At 49.8% G+C, this 13,979-nt stretch overlaps 1 protein-coding gene across 7 annotated transcripts in view; it reads left to right on the forward strand.

The window, feature by feature from the left end:
- KRIT1 (KRIT1 ankyrin repeat containing) overlaps positions 1-13,979 on the forward strand; it is a 34,881-nt gene that overhangs the window by 3,972 nt on the left and 16,930 nt on the right. The window contains exons 2-12 of one of the 7 annotated variants that reach the window (XM_029070469.2): positions 16-61; positions 551-713; positions 4,095-4,181; positions 4,262-4,328; positions 6,926-7,056; positions 8,425-8,584; positions 9,693-9,785; positions 11,278-11,407; positions 12,636-12,879; positions 13,124-13,239; positions 13,473-13,616. In XM_029070469.2, coding sequence (XP_028926302.1) covers positions 6,955-7,056; positions 8,425-8,584; positions 9,693-9,785; positions 11,278-11,407; positions 12,636-12,879; positions 13,124-13,239; positions 13,473-13,616 — 989 coding nt within the window. In that variant the 5' untranslated portion in view covers positions 16-61; positions 551-713; positions 4,095-4,181; positions 4,262-4,328; positions 6,926-6,954. Of the gene's footprint in view, positions 1-11; positions 125-550; positions 714-4,094; positions 4,182-4,261; positions 4,329-4,373; positions 4,477-4,746; positions 4,846-6,925; positions 7,057-8,424; positions 8,585-9,692; positions 9,786-11,277; positions 11,408-12,635; positions 12,880-13,123; positions 13,240-13,472; positions 13,617-13,979 lie in introns of those variants that run through there. The other 6 variants (XM_029070470.1, XM_029070468.1, XM_039912844.1 and 3 more) reach the window with 6 other exon arrangements.

Here is a 13,979-nt window from a genome sequence, read left to right on the forward strand (position 1 = left end):
TTCTGTCCCAGATAGCCTGCTGCCGCAAAATAACCGAACCGAGACCCGTTCCACAGACTGGGTGAGAGAAATCTGGAGCGCGTTCCCACAGGAAGTTGGGGAGGCGGCGAATATCAGTAGTTGGGTAAATTCACGGGTCAAAATTCGGGGTGTCCCTAGGCGTCAGGTCCAGGGGGGCCGCTGTCTCAACACCCCATTGCTCCTGTCAGGGACGCCGTCCAACCATATGGGCAGTTGCTCTGCTCCAGCACTGGCACTTTCCCCGCCTGAATTCTGGGTTCTGAATGACCGAACCCCGGCACAGCCTTCTAGAGATCTGAATTTGTGTTTTCCTCCGTACCCGCCCCCCAACTAGCACCTCGCTGATCATCCACTACTGTGTCAATCAGTCAGTGGTATTAATTGAGCGCTTCTTTGTGCAGAGAACTGTACGAAGAGCTTGGGGAGTCACAGTTCAAACGAGTTGTCAGACCACGTCCCCTGCCCGTGAGAAGCTTATTCTATCTTCCGTTCAGAGCATTTCCAAGACCTCCTTCTCCCTCTCTTGCAGAGCTCGGGTCCTGGACCTCCCCACATTGTGTCGCCGTGTCTACACTGATGCTGTTGTGCACACCACTGCTGTGGCTAGTTTACAAAATGAACTTTGCCACTTAACGCTAAGCAGCGACTCCAAGGGGAATGGAGGAGCCTGTTGGGCGGCAGAGGCGGAGGAGGTGAGAAGCCGTGTGCCCTAGTGGAAAGAGCACGGACCTGGGAGTCCGAAGGACCTGGGTTCCAATTCCAGCTCCGCCGCCCGTCCCCTGGGTGGCCTCGGGCAAGTCACTTCACTTCTCTGGGCCTCAGGTCCCTCGTCCGTAAAATGGGGACTAAGTCTGTGAGCCCCATGTGGAACGTGGACGATCTCCAACCTGATTAGCTTGTATCTGCCCTCGATGCGTAGTACAGTGCCTGGCATGTAGTGAGCACTTAACAAGTACCGTTATTAACAAATGCCTTTAAAAAAAAGGGAGGTCTTGGGGACTAGGTGGGAATTAAAAGGAAAAGGGGGAATCCGTCCCCATTTTTCCTTCTCCTTTTTCCTCCTAAACCTCTGATTTATTTATTAATCCCTTTAGTCTGACCTGTCACCGATATCCTTTCTCACCTCCCGTGTGATTCATTAAGATATCACTACAGTCATCTCGAACCTCCCTCGTCACTTCCCGCTCTTCTCCACATCCCTTTGCTAGCACCACTTGGCTTTACATAAATAAACCAGCTGTCACTTTGATCTTCCTAGTCTTCCTTCTATCCTGTCGTAATTTCCTCCCAGCACCATCGTACACCTCGCCGTCATATTCCAAAACTCTCATGAAATCTTAGTTCTTTAAAAATACCTGTTACTGTACTCTAGCGCAGAAGGATGCTAAAGGAATACAGTAACCTCACGCTGCTGAAACGTCAGCTGTGAGTTCTGATTTAAAGCTGATGGTGTATTCTTTTGAGTGCGATTGAATGAATGAAGGTGCACTACTAGGATATAATCCTTCTTAAACTCCAGTTTCCCCGTTCCTTTGAATGCCTCATCATGTCTTTCTTGAACACTTATACTGCTTATCTGGATAAAAGAAGAAAACTCCAGAATGTAAAAGACAGGTTTGATGAAAGAATGAAAACAGTACAGGCTGGACTATAAAGCTGAGACTAAATGGAACTGAAGTAGAGTTTTTCCGAGATTTACAGCAGGTTAAAAACTAAACCAAAACTACAAAAATTTTCAGAAATAATTAATTGCTGACCCAACAGTTGAAATGCTCTTCCGGCCTTAGGCTCTTAAACATATTTGTTCCATTTTTAAGAAGTGAAGGAAATTAAAAGATATATTATTGCCTGGCAGATGTGGCTCCGAGTGAGATGCGGTAGATACAACCTAATCAGGTTGTGCCCAATCCCTGACCTATCCAGGGCTCACGGTTTAAATGGGAGGACAGGTATCGAATCCGTATTTTACGGATGAGGAAACCGAGACCCAGAGAACCGAAGTGACTTGCCCGAGATAACACAGCAGGCAAAGAGCAGAGCCAGAATTGGAACCCAGTTCCTCTGACTCCGAGGACCGGGCTCTTTCCATTAGGGCTCACAGGAATCTAGAGAGAAGGGCTCCTTTTTGAGCAGTAGCTTCGAGAGTGTCCATAAAACAAAGCAGCCAAAGGAGAAATAGCCCCAGACTCTCAGCAGAACAGGGAATTGGGGGTGTGTGCGCGTGCACGCGCCTGTGTGGGTGTGTTGAACTCTCCCAATCGCTTGGTCCAGTGCTCTGCACACAGTAAGTGCTCAATAAGTACCACTGATTATGTGCTTGTGAGCCCTTGCATCATGTTTGGGACTTGCGGAGGCATTTTCAGTCACATACATGTGCATGGATTGGCAGACTTCCATGTCAATAATGGAGAGATGGACCTTAAAGTATGTAGGCCACCAGACTATCTAGGCACATGTTTCTGCTTTTATATATAGATACGTATATATCTGTAATTTATTTATGTACATTAATGTCTGTCTCCCCCTCTAGATTGTAAGCTCATTGTGGGCAGAGAATGTGTCTGCTTATTGTTATATTGTACTCTCCCGAGTGCGTACTACAGTGCTGTGCATGCAGGAAGCGCTCAATAAATACGATTGAATTGAATTGCTTCTTCACTTGGTTATAACACAGTGGAAGAATTAGAGCACTTTCTTCCCACAATTCAAGGCTTTTCTGATATTAGTACAGTGCTAAGCGCTTAGTATAGTGCTCTGCACATAGTAAGCGCTCAATAAATTCTCTTGAATGAATATGACCCGATCCACAGATTGGCACAAGAAGATTTAGAGGGGAAGAAATGGTGGCTCGTGTGGGTGTGGCGTCGCACACGGCCCGATGGCGCCGCTCTCCCCGGCCTCAGCCTCGGCTTTACTTTGGGTTTCCTGGGGTCCCTGCAATTTTACAGGATTGAATAGAGGGGAAGAGCTGAGAGCGGCCATCCAGTAACTCAGTGTGCCTGTGGTGGTCCTGACAAGAAGGTCATAACAATAGTCATAATTGTGGTATTTGTTAAATGCTTACTGTGTGCCAGGCACTGTACTCAGCGCTGGGGTGGTTTCAAGCAAATTGTGTTGGACACGGTCCTGTCCCACATGGGGCTCACGGTTTCAATCCCCATTTTCCGGACGAGGCAACTGAGGCACAGAGAATTGAAATGATTTGCCCAAGGTCACGCTGCAGACAGGTGGCAGAGCTGGGATTAGAACCCATGACCTTCTGACTTCCAGGCCCATGTTCTATCCACTAGACCACGCTGCTTCTCTTAAAAACCCGGGAATGGCAGGATCCCTGATTCTAAAACTTCGTCGCCCTGGCTTGCTCCCTTTTTTTTTTCTCAGCCCCTCAGCACTTATGTCCATATCTGTAATTTATTTATTTGTAATTGATGTCTCTCCCCCTGCCCGCTCCAGACTGTAAGCTTGTTGTGGGCAGGGACTGCGTTGGTTTATTGTTGTATTGTACTCTCCCAAGCGCTTAGAACAGTGCTCTGCACATGGTAAGCACTCGGTAAATATGATTGAGTGAATGAATGAATGAAACACCGTCTATGGGCGAGAGAAATGGGGCAAGTGAAAAACATGCTGTAGCCTGAGTTAATTGAAAGAGGGAAGAGCTGGCCTCAGGGAGAGAGTGTTGGTAAAGATGGATATCAAGGGCCTTTGTAGGCAGGGCGTGGGAGGCAGGCGTGGACTCCAACTCACCCCCCGGTCACACCCCGACCTGAGTTCCACTGATCTACATTTGGGTCTCTGGGCCAACCATCTCCGTGTCTCCCCTGTTCTTCTCAGGGCAGGGACCTTCCCTTGGCTGTACTCCTGCAAGCTCCTCGGCACCCCAGGGCAGGGCTATAATAACAATGTTAATAATAATAATTATATTATTATTATTATTATTATTATTATTACGGTACTTGTTAAGCTCTTACTATGTGTCAAGCTGTGTTCTAAGCACTGGGGTAGATACAGATTAATCAGGTTAGACACAGTCTCTTTCCCACATGGGGCTCACACTCTTTATCCCCATTTTACAGATGAGGCACGGAGAAGTGAAGTGACTTTGACTTTGTCTTCCCCAAAGGAGCCTGGGTGGAGCCTGATGCGCTACTTTTGTCAGTGAGGTAAAACTCCATACATTAGGATCACAGACAGTGGCACTGAATTCATGTCACGAGCCATTTTTCTCTCTTCTCTTTTCAAGGCAGCGAAACGTCGGTGAAAGATTCAGCCTCAGGACGGGTCTCATCCTCCAGGAACCCTAAGAGCGGGTAAGGCAGGAGCTGCAAGGAGAACCCACTACAACCCTTCCATCCAAACGACTTGGGGTTGGACGGATACAACAGTAATCATGATGATAATCCACTGTGGCATTTGTTAAGTGCTTAGTACGTGTCAAGCATTGGATTAAGTGCTGGGGTAGGTACGAGTTAATCAGTCACACACGGTCCCTGTCCCACAGGGCCTCAGAGTCGTCTCAATAGGCGGGAGAACAGAAATTGAATCCCCACTGTACAGGTGAGGAAACTGAAGCCCAGAGAAAAGAAGCGACTGGCCCAAAGACAATGTCAGGCAAACGGCGGACCTGGGATTAGAACTCAGTTCCTCCGACTCTCACGCCTGGGCTCTTTCCTCTAGGCTGTGCCGCTTCTCGCAGAAGGATTGACTGGCGAGAAGGAAGTCACTGAGCTAGGAATTTAAAATGAGAGGAAAGCTGCCGTTTTAAGAAGAAGTTCCTCAAACGCATTCTGTGCCCGGGCAGAACTCCCCTTCTCCTTGTCATATTCTGTGAGTTTCAGAAAAACAGTGTAAATTCCAAGGATGGGGAAGGGAAGGTCTTTGGAGGGCCTGATCTTCTCTTCTGTTAACCACCAACTACCTGACTGGGCGAAATGACTCTTCCTCTGTTGGCCTCTTTTTTCTGCGGCCTGTCCTCTGGAAGTGAAAGTCTCCTTTTCTGGATGCGGCCAATGTTTCCAGGGCAGGAGGGACAGCAGGAAGTCTTTCTGCCATTAGCTAATGTAAAGCTCCTCCCTGGTGGCAAGGAAGACGGAAGAGACAGCGTGGCTTAGTGGTTAGAGCACAGGCCTGAGAGTCAGAAGGACCTAGGTGCTAATCCCAGCTCCCCACTTGTCTGCCGATGTGACCTTGAACGAGTCACCTCACTTCTCTGTGCCTCCGTTACCTCATCTATGAAATGGGGGTTAAAACCTTTAAGCCCCATGCGGAGCAGGGACTGTGTCCAACCCAATTAGCTTGTATCTACCCCGGCGCTTAGTACAGTGCCTGGTGTATAGTAAGAGCTTAGCAAATACCATAAAAAGAAAAAAACAGATCACAGTCTAGACTGTAAATAACAGAGATGGGCACTTTGAAGAGGATTTCAACAGACATTGCCCAAACAAATGAGACTGAATCTAGCAAAGAAAAATTGTAGTCACGTATCAAGAAACATTCTGAAGTGTCGGACTGTTCCTCTCTAAGAGCGGTTGTGAAATATTCTGTCTCCGTTTGCCGGCACTGGCAGTGGGAGGTAAGAGAGGAGCGGTAGATAGGAGGAAACGTGAGGGAGAAAGAGCCCACAACTGAGCAGGGCTGGCCTGAAGCCATAGCGGCTCCGTGAAATGAGCAGAGCGGGGAGATGGGACTTCGGCAAGGGGCCTAGACAGCTGAGGTGGAGCGTTCCGGGTGGGCCCAGAGAACCGAAAAAGATGTGACCAGGTGGGTAAGGAGAAGGTGAGAAAGATGAACTCTTAGGTTACCTACAAGTTCACTGTGCGCATCACAGCTAGTTCAGAACCAATGGGTCCATGGATGCTAGAAACAAATCGGGACCCTTTGCTATTTCAGTGCGGAGAAGGAATCAGGCAAACTCTCATTCTCGGCTGCCTGGCGTGCTAGGGCAGTACATCTTCCTTGACCGGGAAAGCCTTTGGGAGGGATTGGGAGGCTGAGACTGTGTTAATACTCACCCTAGCCCCTCGAGACTTACATCAAAATTCTTGTACTCTACTCTGTCCTCTATCCGTAATCTATTTTAATGTCTGTTTCCCCCTGTAATTATAACTATAATAATAATTGTGATATTTGTTAAGGGCTTACTATACACTAGGCACTGTACTCAGCACTGGGGTGGATGCAAGCAAATCAGGTTAGACCCAGTCCCTGTCCCACGAGGGGCCCGCAGTCTCAATCATCGTTTTACTGATGAAGTAACCGAGGCACAGAGAAACAAAGTGTAGACTGGACGTTCCTTGTGGGCAGGGATCACGTCGACCAACTCTATCGTATTGTACTTTCCCAAGGACTTAGTACAGTGCTGTGTACAAAGCAAGCACTCAGTACAATAATACTAATTGATAATAATAATTGCTTATTATGTGCCACTCACCAACACAGCTGCGGATCGGACACCGTCTCAATCTAAAGGGAAGGGAGCACAGGAATTTAATCCCCCTTTTACAGATGAGGACATAAGCACAGAGACGTTGAATGACTTGCTCACAGTTTCCAGCAGGCCAGAGGTGGAGCCATGTTCAGAACCCTGACTTCCAGGCCTGTGCTCTTTCCAATGCCGTGCTCCAAAATTGTCTCCAAAATTAGGTAGCCACCACCCAGGCCTTCTGGGAAGATCCTCTAGACTGTAAGCTCATTGCGGGTAGGGAATGTGTCTGTTTATTGTTGAATTGTACTCTTCCAAGCGCTGAGTATAGTAAACGCTCAATAAATACCATTGAATGAATTTTGTAGACAAAAAATAAGGATTCAAAAATGTTGTTAATGAGCCAATGAGTGACTAGGTTGTTGGAAGTTTTCCTTTCCAGCTGCATGTTAATTATGATTTCCTATTTGTTTTTACCCTCCTAAGAGTTGTTTCCAAACAGAAGAAAGTCAACTATGGGTAATCCAGCCAACCTAGAAGATGCGTACGTCGCTGTGATTCGCCCAAAGAATGCTGCCAGTCTCAATTCTCGGGAATATCGAGCGAAGTCTTATGAAGTAAGAAAATCATCCTTTAAATTGTACGGTTTTTGCTCCGGTGGAACTGCGAGCTACGGCGTCGAGAACCTCAGGCTCACCCAGTCTGATGGTTCAGAGCCGACCGCCAGCTTTCTCCTCCTCTTCCTGACGCCCACCGGCCTCGTGACCTCTTTGCTGTACCCCTAAGATGACACAGGGCACCATTGCCCCTGCTGGAGGTCAGGAGTCCAAGAGAACCCAGTGCCTGGCCCACTCCAGACCCACCTCCTCCTGCGCACCCTCCCCCGTCCCTAGCCAGCACCAATCCCAAACTGGCTGGAAGTTTGGGGGTGGGTTTTTGCCGGGTCGTGAGTGTGGTGAGGCCACTGGGCGACCCCACCCCTGCCACTCCTCCCCGGCCACTCCCAGTTCAGGGCTGAGCAGTTCCGGTCCGTCCCGCCATGGTTTGCTTCCTAGAACACGGAGCCGTGGGGCCCGGCCGGCCTCGTGCCAACCTCACCCGGGCTGGGCTGTGGGGAGGTGCAGGTGCTGAAATCCCAACTAGTCAGCGGCAGCAGTTCCGGGAGTGGAGGTTGTGAGGAATGGCTCACACAGAGTTTTTGAAATTGTCCTTTTGGGTTTTATTTCTGCATTTCCTGTCACCTAGGGCAGCTGACGTCAACTGATGGAAAAGCAGTTTTTCGGGGCCCTTCTATTCCAAATCGGTTTTTCTTCTTTGGCACTGTGTCAGCTCATCGTGGACAGTGAATGTGTCGACCAGTTCTGTTAAATTGGACTCTCTCGACTGTTTTGTAACTGTGCTGTGCGCACAGTAAGCACTCCGCTTGAGAAATGCCTTCGATGGATTGTATTATCCAAAAAGCACCCCAAAACAGAATAAGTGGTTTTGCTGACTCTCTAAATCACCTTTTGCCTCACCAGGTGCATGATGCTTGTTACATCACCATCTCCAAAATATCTACATCGAAACCAAGAAAATTACCACAAAATGACCAGTCTAAAGAAACGTTTTTGCTTTGTTTTTGTCCACCATGCTATTGACACAAATCCAGTTCTTCCCGTGAACATATTTTCCCTTCCTTTGGTTTTAGGTGATAATATCTGTTCAGCTGATTCAGAAGAGATCAGCTAATAGTGCCTCTGATATTCAAAGCATCTAATGTTCATAAAGTTGCCCTCCCTCCCTCTCCAATGTATTGGGTTTTTTTTTCTGTTTTTTTCCAAAGTCCCATCACCCCCCCCGCCTCAGGGGCCCGAGTCACCCTCCGGAGTAGAAGAGCAGCATATTTTGGCCAGTCAGCCCTGGTTTGCCTTTGTCGGTCTTCATTTGCCAGGAGGGGTTTGTTTCTTTTTACATACCTTTCTTTTTCCTGTTTTGCTTTCAAGATTTTATTGCTGGAGGTTCCCATTGAGGGGCAGAAAAAAAAGAGGAAAAAGGTTTTGCTGGAGGCCGCGGTCCAAGGGGGCAGTGAGCTGTCCCAGGGAATTTTGGATTACGTGATCGAAAGCACCAAGCCCATTTCCCCAGGCAATCAAGGGATCCGAGGTAAGGAAGCCACTCTGTTCCTTTTGCCGGGTTGCCGGAACTGGATGACTTTTTTGGTGAATATTTCGATGTCCGTCTCCCCCATTAGACTGGAAGCTCCTTGAGAGCAGGAAATGGCACTTCTTTGTTTTGTCCTTCCGAAGGGCTTAGTGCAGTGCGCTGTGCCAAGTCGGCGCTCAACACATGCTACTATCATTAACGCTGTCCTAACCTTTCCTCTCAAAAGGAGAGCTAGAATAGCCTCTGGGCAGTCTCTGGGCTGTGCTTGGCTCCCTGCAGCAATTTTGCCCAAGGTCTGACCCCTCCAGGTTCCAGAAAGCAGAACAGCGGGAACTCAGGGAATGAAGATGAGTGACTCTCCTCAGGGCCTCAGAGAAACATGGATTTGCGTCCTTGCGATGCTTTTTTGGGAAGATAATTTTGTGAAGCACTATTTAAAGGAGGCTGTAGTTCACACCTTATTTTCCCTCAGGGGGTGCCCAGCTGAATTATAGGAGGTGGGCAGTGTTTGTGCACAACCCTGGATACAGAGTGCTATACACTTTTATCTGAAGTAATTAGGGAATTTATAAAGTGGTTATTGAGTGCCGAATATTTTACTAAGCTCTGAGATAGATTCAAGATTATCAGAGGGAACAGGGATTTGATCTCCATTTTACCCATGAGGAAACTGCAGCCCAGAGTCCAGTGTCCAAGGTCACACAACAGGCAGTGGTAGAGCTGAGACTAGAACCCAGGTCTCCCCATTCCCAGTCCCAGGCTCTTTCAACTAGGCCACAGGGTTATACCACTCTTCATCGTGACGCTCATGACCAGTGTTAATTGAACTTTCACTTTCCCTTAGGAAGTAGCAGTTTGTGACAGGAAATAAGTGAGCTTCCCAGCTCTAGAGGGGAGAAAGTTCAGGCAAATTCTGCATTTTCTTGTTTCCCATTTTATGTTTGACTTGTATCCCTCGTAGGATTTCTATCCTGATGGCTCTTTCCTCTAGACTGTAAGCTCGTTGTGGGCAGGGAACGTGTCTGCCGATTCTGCTGTATTGTACTGCCCCTAGCACTTAGTACGGTGCTCAGTAAATACCATCGGCGATCGATGACTTCTCTTGTAGGGAAACGAGTGGTGTTAATGAAGAAGTTTCCTCTCGATGGAGAGAAGGCAGGCCGGGAAGCGTCACTTTTCATCGTCCCGTCAGTCGTCAAAGGTACTCTTTGAAATCTGTCTCCCAGCCTTCCCATCCATTTTTTAGCAGTAGCGTCCCTGCCCGGGGGTCTAGGTTGGGACCACCCTCCGGCTGGTTGGAGGTGGCTCACCGTGGCGAGGGGCGGGGATTTGAAGGGAGAAGAGGACTGTCGGCAGAGAGCCGCCATTTGAAGTCTTCTCTGTCCTGACTGGAAATTCTCAGGGCTTCTCAGAATCGTGGGGTGAGCAGGTCTGAGAATTGGGCTCTCTCAGTGTGAAGTGTATGTGTGTTTTGTGAGAGAGGGGTGTCAATGTGTCTCCTCCCCTTTTCCCCCTCCGTGGAGAAGATCCCCACGGCCTATCGAACAGGTCTCACCCCTCTAGCCTCAAGAGGTGTCCTGGAACAGCCTGGATCTTTAGTGGAAAAGCTGGGGCCAAGGCAGAAGAGGCTTCACAGGCGGGTGATGGGGAAGGCAGAGCAGATCCCGGAAGAGACCCAGGAGGAGGCCTTCGATCGAGGGGCCCAACATTGGCATTACGTTTGCCAGCATGGTCCACCCAGGGGCAGCTCAGACCCTTGATTCACCGATCGAACGGGGGAGGCAAGGAAATGGAAGATGGAGAGATGGATTGGTGAATAAATTAGCAACCGAATAAGTAGAGTCCATCAGGTGCTAAGGACGTGACGCCATGGCCACCGGGAGTCTGTAAGTGGGGATGGAGGGGGCAGAAGGGAGGTTTCGACCTGAGGAGAAGATTAATCCAGGAAGGCTTCCAGAAGGAGGATTATAGGAGAGCTTTGAAGTTGAGGAGAGCGGGGGCCTGGCTTTTTTTGAAGGAGAAGGAAGTTTTAAGCCAGGGAGAAGTTTCGCTGTGGAGAAGTGTCCAGGGTGGGCTGGGGAGGGGTGACTGGAGTGGGTAGATCAGTAAAGAAGGAGGAAATCTAGAAGTTGGGGCCGAGCCAATCCGCAGGCCGGATTTTGGCCATTCACTGGCTCTACTGGGAAAAGGAAGGGCTTCGTCTCCACTCGGCTCAGGATTGTAGGGAAAGGCCAGGTGGCGAGACCAGGCGACTCCAGAGGGAGAGTAACCCATCAAGTCAGGGGCATTGACTAAGTAACTCTGACAGTCTGCGAAGGACGGTCTCGTGCCCTGGGGAGACTTTTGGGCAGTGATTCCCTGGCACACGGCTGGCTCCGGTCTGGGGCATTGGCGTATGGGGGAAATCAGTGGTCAAATCAATGGTAAAAGCAGAAGATTTAGAACAACTGGACTATTTAACGGCAAAAAAAAAAGAAGCAATGCTGAACTGTACCATCCTCAGGCTCCTTGTTGTTCTGACAGAAATCAATTCTGCTAGTTCTCAAACAGTCTGAACGCATCATACTTACTTAGACCATTATTATCAGTGACCTAGGCATCACGGTTTCCACACGTGTGCGGCGTCAATTTGGACACAGAGTCCGTTAGACTCTTCCAGCGTCTGACAGCGGCGTTTCCCTTCTGCTTTTCAGATAACACGAAATATGCCTACAGTCCAGGATGCCCAGTTTTCTACTGCTTCCAGGACATCATGAGAGTGTGTAGTGAATCCAGTTCTCACTTTGCTACCCTCACAGCCAGGATGCTCATCGCCTTGGACAAGTAAGAGATGCTATAACCGATGTAAGAGACTGGGCCTTAGCTCAGTCTGAAACCTGGAAAATAGCTGAAACAAGGAGTCTTTGCAGGAAGAACGGCCCGAGAGGTGGGAGGCTGTGAGGGTAGTGGCCCGTCCATCCAGAGACTGTAAATTGGAAAACCTCCAACACCTTATTTGCTTGATTTGCCTTAGGTTATTTTTTTGGCTTGGTTTTTTTTTAATGGTATTTGTCAAGTGCTTACTATGTGTCAGGTACTGGACTAAGTGTTGGGGTAGGTTCAAGATAATAAGGTTGGACACAGTCCCTGTCCCCCATAAGGCTCACAGTCTTAATTCTCATTTTACTGATGAGGTAACCGAGGCACAGAGGAATGAAGTGATTTGCCCCAGGTCATACAGCAGACGAGTGGCTGCGCTGGGATTAGAACCCAGGTCCTATGGCTCCCAGGCCCGTGTCCTTTCCACTAGGCCACACTGCTTCTCAGTAGGTGGCATGGCACCGTCCCAGGAGTCAGAGCCCTCGGGCTCCGTGACCACATCTGTCACGGGCCCCCTCTCGTAGTTCAGGCTGCCTTGGTTTTCCCATGGCTAAACGAGAGGGCCCACCCACCTGAAACCCCGGGCGGTTGGGTGGATTCGTGAGGTGACGTCTGGAAAGCCCTCGGTGCTTTTTGAAAGGAAGGTGTTATTTGTAATTATGTAACTCTCTGGGTGGTCGTGACGTGAAAAAGGGGAAGATTTTCAGGGAGCTTTAAGAATCCCGAGGGCCGCAGCTGATCTGGAATTGTCCATTACATCGTGTCAAACACCCCCTGTCACGGGAATTGAGTTGCCGTGGAGGCGCTTTGCTCGTGTTACAGTAATAATAATCATGGTGTTTTTTAAGCACTTACTATTTGGCAGGCGCTGTTCTAAGCCCTGGAGTAGATACAAGCTAATTAGCTTGAAAACAGTCCCTGACCCACATGGGGCCAACAGTCTTAATTCCCATTTTTCAGATGAGGTCACTGAGGCACAGAGAAGTGAAGTGGTATGTCCTAGGTCACGTAGCAGACAGGTGGCAATGCCGGGATTACAACCCAGGGCTTTCTGACTGCCAAGCCCATGCTCTATCCAATAGGCCATGCTTTTTCCCCGAAGAAGATGGCCTTCTAAAGTAGGGTAAGGGGATTCACTCACCTATCCCCGTGAGCCAGCCGGCCCGCGTGGCTTGCGCGTTCTGTCTTGCAGGTGGTTAGACGAGCGACATGCCCAGTCCCATTTCATCCCAGCCTTATTCCGGCCCTCTCCCTTGGAGAGGATTAAAAGTAACGTCACCAACCCGGCGTACGCCACCGATCCCGGGCCGACGGACAGCGCGCTGCACATGGGCTATACGGCACTCGAAATAAAGAGCAAGATGGTGGCCCTGGAAACCGCAGACACGTGTATCTACAACCCCCTGTTTGGCTCCGACCTCCAGTACACCAACAGGGTAAGAGCCAGGTGGGCCTTCAGCGAGCCTCTAAAGTGGAAACAGACATCTCCAAGGTGACTGGCAAATCAAAGCTTCGATTTCTTTTTTTTTCCCCCCGTGGGTCAATATTTTCTTGTCCTTCTCCCCCGACGTGCTTTTACACCCAGAGGCGCATCCGATAGATTCCGTTACTATGGCAACATTGATCTGTTTGGGCCTTTTGAGCAGAGTGTCTAGACTTTGGGACCTCTTTTCTGTTCAGGTGGACAAGGTGGTGATCAACCCGTACTTTGGGCTTGGCGCTCCAGACTACTCCAAGATCCAGATTCCCAAGCAGGAAAAATGGCGGCGCAGTATGAGCAGCGTCATGGAAGACAAGTACCGTTTGGCTTTTAGAGCACTGGCCTCTACCTTTTCCCCAACTGCAGCGACGCTAGAACATAGAACTCTCGGTGGCTTCTTAGGGCAGCGAGCGAGGGAAGGGGCCACGCGTAGACTTGTAGGAAGCAGCCGGGGCTGAGGTCGACATCCTGGGGGCGGGTGTCTCTGTGGGCTCAAGGATCTGTTTTGCATCACGTCTTCACCTCCGCCGTATTTCTCGTCCTCCCCAGGGAGCGCCAGTGGGTGGACGACTTCCCCCTCCACCGCAGCGCCTGCGAAGGGGATTCGGAACTGCTGAGCCGACTGCTCGATGACAACTTTTCAGTCAACCAGCTAGACAGTGACCACTGGGCGCCGATCCACTACGCGTGCTGGTAGGTGGCTTTTCTCGAGGCCGTTCCCGCTGTTCCGAGTTCTTGGGGAGCTGGTCCAGAGCCGCTCCATTCGGCCGAGGGGCAAGTGGTGCCGTCCACGGGGCAGAGAGACCAAGGACTGAGCCAGCCGGGCTGTCAGACGTTGGGGGAGTGGAGAAGAGAGAGGGCAGTGGGAGGGGGGACCGGGAGAGGTGAAAGGCAGCCTCAGGGGTTGAAAACTGCCAGGTTGAGAGAGGAGACAAAAGGAAGGGAAACCTAGCAAACCGAGCTGGCCGAGAGCAGGGGAGGTGAGGAGAAAAAGAGGTGGTGGAGTGGAAAGGGAGAGGTGCTGGCTAGTCCCATGTCGGCCGTGTGTCTTTATTG

Source organism: Ornithorhynchus anatinus, chromosome 8 (genome assembly GCF_004115215.2).
Source record: "Ornithorhynchus anatinus isolate Pmale09 chromosome 8, mOrnAna1.pri.v4, whole genome shotgun sequence".
NCBI lineage: Eukaryota > Metazoa > Chordata > Mammalia > Monotremata > Ornithorhynchidae > Ornithorhynchus > Ornithorhynchus anatinus.